This window comes from Helianthus annuus, chromosome 2, assembly GCF_002127325.2.
Source record: "Helianthus annuus cultivar XRQ/B chromosome 2, HanXRQr2.0-SUNRISE, whole genome shotgun sequence".
Taxonomy (NCBI): Eukaryota; Viridiplantae; Streptophyta; class Magnoliopsida; order Asterales; family Asteraceae; genus Helianthus; species Helianthus annuus.
Window position 1 is genome coordinate 15,650,092 of NC_035434.2, and position 4,310 is coordinate 15,654,401.

Genomic DNA, 4,310 nt, shown 5'->3' on the forward strand with positions numbered 1-4,310 from the left:
GCAAACGACGTGGAGTATAAGTATGGGTACTATCTTGTCGACGATATTTATCCGTAGTGGGCAACGTTTGTGAAAAGTTTTTCATGTCCAGATGACGAGAAAAGAATGTATTTAAAGAAGAAAAAAGAGTTGGCAAGAAAAGATGTCGAGCGGGCTTTCGGTGTATTAAAAAAGATGGTCTATCATTGCCCAGCCGTCGAGGATACTTGAAAAGAGTAAAATGAGAAACATCGTGTATACGTCTATCATCTTGCATAACATGATATTGGAGGACTCGGGCAGAGCGTTTTGTGGAGAAAGTTATGATGAAGGTAACCAACTAACGAACCAACTACTCACATACGCTCAAAAAGAAGTTATCAAAGCGAGGATACGTGATAGGGACACACACCATAACATAACCTTCGAGCTGATCTGGCCGAGCACCTATGGTTTTATTGTGAACCAGGAAGAGACGACAGAGACGACGAGTGATTTTTTTTAGTGACATTGTATTTTTTAATTAAATTATGACATTGTATTTTTTTATTTAAATTATGGCATTGTATTTTTTTATTTAAATTATTAGCTTTAAATTAAAATATCAAAATTAAATAATGTTTAAATTTAAATAAATAAATAATTAGGTAATGATGATGGGGCTTTAAACAATTGCATGCAAGTTAAAGTGAGGGGTGTTAAAGCCTCCCATATGACGTGGCGCCTAGATAGATCTGACGTGACGTGATAAAGCCCCTAGGAACTTTATATCACATCCTCCAACTTTATAAATTTGGTTTTGCACAATAAAAATTAGAAAATCTTAATGGCACATTTTTCAACTAGTTAATGTCTTATATTGCCATTAATATCTATTTGTCAATGTGAAGATAAATATTTTTGATAAAGTATAAATTAATACAAAAATTTCATAAAGTATGTAACTTTTTTTAAGCATATGTAAATTTTAAACTGTATGATTATAAAATTTTAAATCTATAAATAATTGTTTTGACAGTCATAAAAACGTGTAACCACGTAGTTATAAATTATAGGTTATAGGAAGTGGCACATGCAAGTAGAGGGTTTTCGCTACACAAACACGAAGTGTACGATCATTTCGCCATGACACTCATTTTTTTAATTACGACTTCATAATCATTGGCCCATCTATTACTCTAGAAATGAAAATTTAATTTTCAGGAGTGTAATCTAAACTTGAACAATTTAAGTGTATAATTACCAAATCTTTTAATACAAGTTATTTAAATTATTTAAATTGAAATACCGAACTCGCATGACATTATTTAAATTGAAAAATGAAAAAAATAATAATCATATGTCTGTCCTGGCCCGCGACAGACTTCATTAAACCCTTCGCGGGTCGCGGCGGCCCCATAACGAGTCGGACACTCCTAGGGACATGTGCCATATACGTGTCAAGTCTATACTAATGATCAGTCAGCCCTAAACCCTAGCTAGAGGGTGTGGCGGCCCGCGACGGGCATAACCTTAGGCTGTCACGAGGCACGAGGGACTCAGAAATCAGCTATAAATAGAGCAGACCAGACACAGTCTCCAGTCGTTTAATTCTTTTCTTTCTCTCAAACAGAAAGCACGAAATAATACCCCTAAATCACGAAGCTCTGCCCCGTTGTAAGGGTTTTAACCCCAGTTGATACCCTGTCCGATCGATCTTGAACCAGCAACGGATGCCAAGGCGCTGCTTGATAAAGGCTATGTTATGTAAACTACATTGGGGTTCTGATCTCGTGACGCACTGATAAAGTTGAATTGGGTTATTATACTAACACGCGTGCATTGTATATTTTTAATAGGAACTCAAGAAAATTATCAGAAAATAATACCAGGGAGCCTGTAGTAAAACCTAAGTTTACAAAGTGAGTCATTCTCTCTTTTTACCAAATTACTTTACAAAACCTTAAAAGTTTTCCAGTTATACTTATAGGGATTAAATCTTTGTAATCTATAATTATTGCCAGTAGTTGGGGTTTTGTATACATTACTAGTACACAGTCACCAAGGGTGTGACAGGAACTGTTACTGTTGGGTGACATGACCAAAAGTAATATGACCACGAGAGTCTCGCATACTGTGTTGAATAATTGATAGAAATAGACACTGTAATTCCCCTTAATACTGTAAAGTTATAACGATGAGTCATTTTACAAAATGGAATGTACTCGCCAGTATTTCTTGCTGATAAAATGTTTTTAAAACGTGTTTCAGGTAACTTGATGTGAAGCTATTAGAAGCCAGCTATGGAGCACTAGAGGCTTAAATAAAGTGGCTATAAGTTACCTAAATAAATGAAGGAGTTTATGTTTTCAGCAACTAGGGTTTAACCATATGAATACATTATCAATGAAATATGGGTTTTAGCCCATTCGTTTAATATAAAAAGTTTGGTGTTTGCAAACTCGAAATTATTTCCTAACTACGGTCCTGATGATTTAATTTCACTGCAAATTTAATAAACACCGATACCACCAGTTCAGGTTCGCGGCGCCCGCTCCATGGGTGGGGTCGGGGGTCGTGACATTGCACCATTTCCATTGACGTGGGTGCGTCACCGACGGCCCTGGTGGCGTCGGTGACGCCCCTTGTTGAGTGCCTTTTCCTGTTCTGTCCGTTTCGCGTCCCCGGTTGATCTTGTTCGCTCCCTATGCTCCGAATAGCTCCCGAATAGCTCCTTAAACTCTGTTAGACCAGCAAAATACAATTCTAATCAAAAGTAGGTCATTGGAAACTAAAATTATGTAAAAATATAAACTTAAACACAATAAAGCACCGGTTTTCAAACATGTATCACATCCCCACACTTGTTTTTTGCTTGCCCTCATTCAAATTTGTTTTTCACTTTCACGTGGGTGGAATAAAAGTGGCACTTCTGCTTCTTAAAATTCAAGTTAAGGTTTAATGTCATGTCCGGTTCATTATTTTCACAATTTCCGAACTATTTGACGGTAAAGGATTAATCACATAAAAAATGGTTATCCATGATTAACCCGCTCTTGAAACTAACATATCACACACATCCCTCACAATGTTCTCTCCACTCGAATTAACGTTTGGCTAATAATAATGAATTAGAACGTTTCAAGTTCACTCAAAACCGATTAGAACACGTTTCAAGCTCCTTAGGCTAGGGGGTGTGGCTTCGCACCACCCCGCCACCTCAGAAAAAATCGCGCCCTCTGGCACCCCACCCCACCCCGAGCCCGCCATTGAAGGGGCGCTGAAGCCCTCTCTCCTGCCCAATAACAGGCAGAATAGTGTGTGTTTCGAAGTTTTTGGTCAAAAAGACCGTTGGCACCAGTAATATTATAAAAAAAAGTTTCTAGAATCTATTAAAATCCTATATATATACATACTCAAACACACACCAATCACAAACTCAAACACACACCAATCACAAAAAACACATAAATTCTCTCCAATTGTTATTATTGTTATTACTATTATTTCTATTATTTATAGTTTATTAACACTCTTATATTAGGTGTTAACTTTATTTACGGGAGGCGATATTTGACGATCTCAACCGCTACCGACGTTCCACTTTTATACAAGGCCCATAAACGGATACACGGGTTTCCTGGGATGTTGGGTAGTCTGGGTTGCACGCACTGGGAGTGGCCGACATGTCTAACCGCTTGGAAAGGACAACACCATGGTGGTAACCACGATAGTCCTACCCTAATATTACAAGCGAACGCTTCTCAAGATTTATGGATTTGGCATGCGTACTTTGGCATGGCCGGTGCAAAGAATGACATTGCAGTTTTACAATCTTCGAATAATTTCAACGACGTCATAGATGGTGTTGCACCATATACTTCACTCTATGCAAACGACGTGGAGTATATGTATGGGTACTATCTTGTCGACGATATTTATCCGGAGTGGGCGATGTTTGTGAAAAGTTTTTCGTGTCCAGATGACGTGAAAAGATTGTATTTAAAAAAGAAAAAAAAGTTGACAAGAAAAGATGTCGAGCGGGCTTTCGGTGTATTAAAAAAGATGGTCTATCATTGCCCAGCCGTCGAGGATACTTGAAAAGAGTAAAATGAGAAACATGATGTATACGTGCATCATCTTGCATAACATGATATTCGAGGACTCGGGCAGAGCGTTTTGTGGAGAAAGTTATGATGAAGGTAACCAACCGATGAACCCACTACTCACATACGCTCAAAAAGAAGTTATCAAAGCGAGGATACGTCACAAGGACACACACCATAACCTTCGAGCTGATCTGGCCGAGCACCTACGGTTTTATCGTGAACATGGAGGAGACGACAGAGACG

General features: G+C 38.2%; 1 protein-coding gene across 1 annotated transcript; it reads left to right on the forward strand.

Annotated features, from left to right (window-relative positions):
- The first annotated feature begins 220 nt into the window (after positions 1-220).
- LOC110886453 lies at positions 221-4,059 on the forward strand. Its single transcript, XM_022134260.1, has 2 exons — positions 221-311; positions 3,503-4,059. Exons 1-2 carry the CDS (start codon positions 221-223, stop codon positions 4,057-4,059), a joined length of 648 nt encoding a protein of 215 aa, XP_021989952.1.
- Positions 4,060-4,310: the final 251 nt, after the last annotated feature.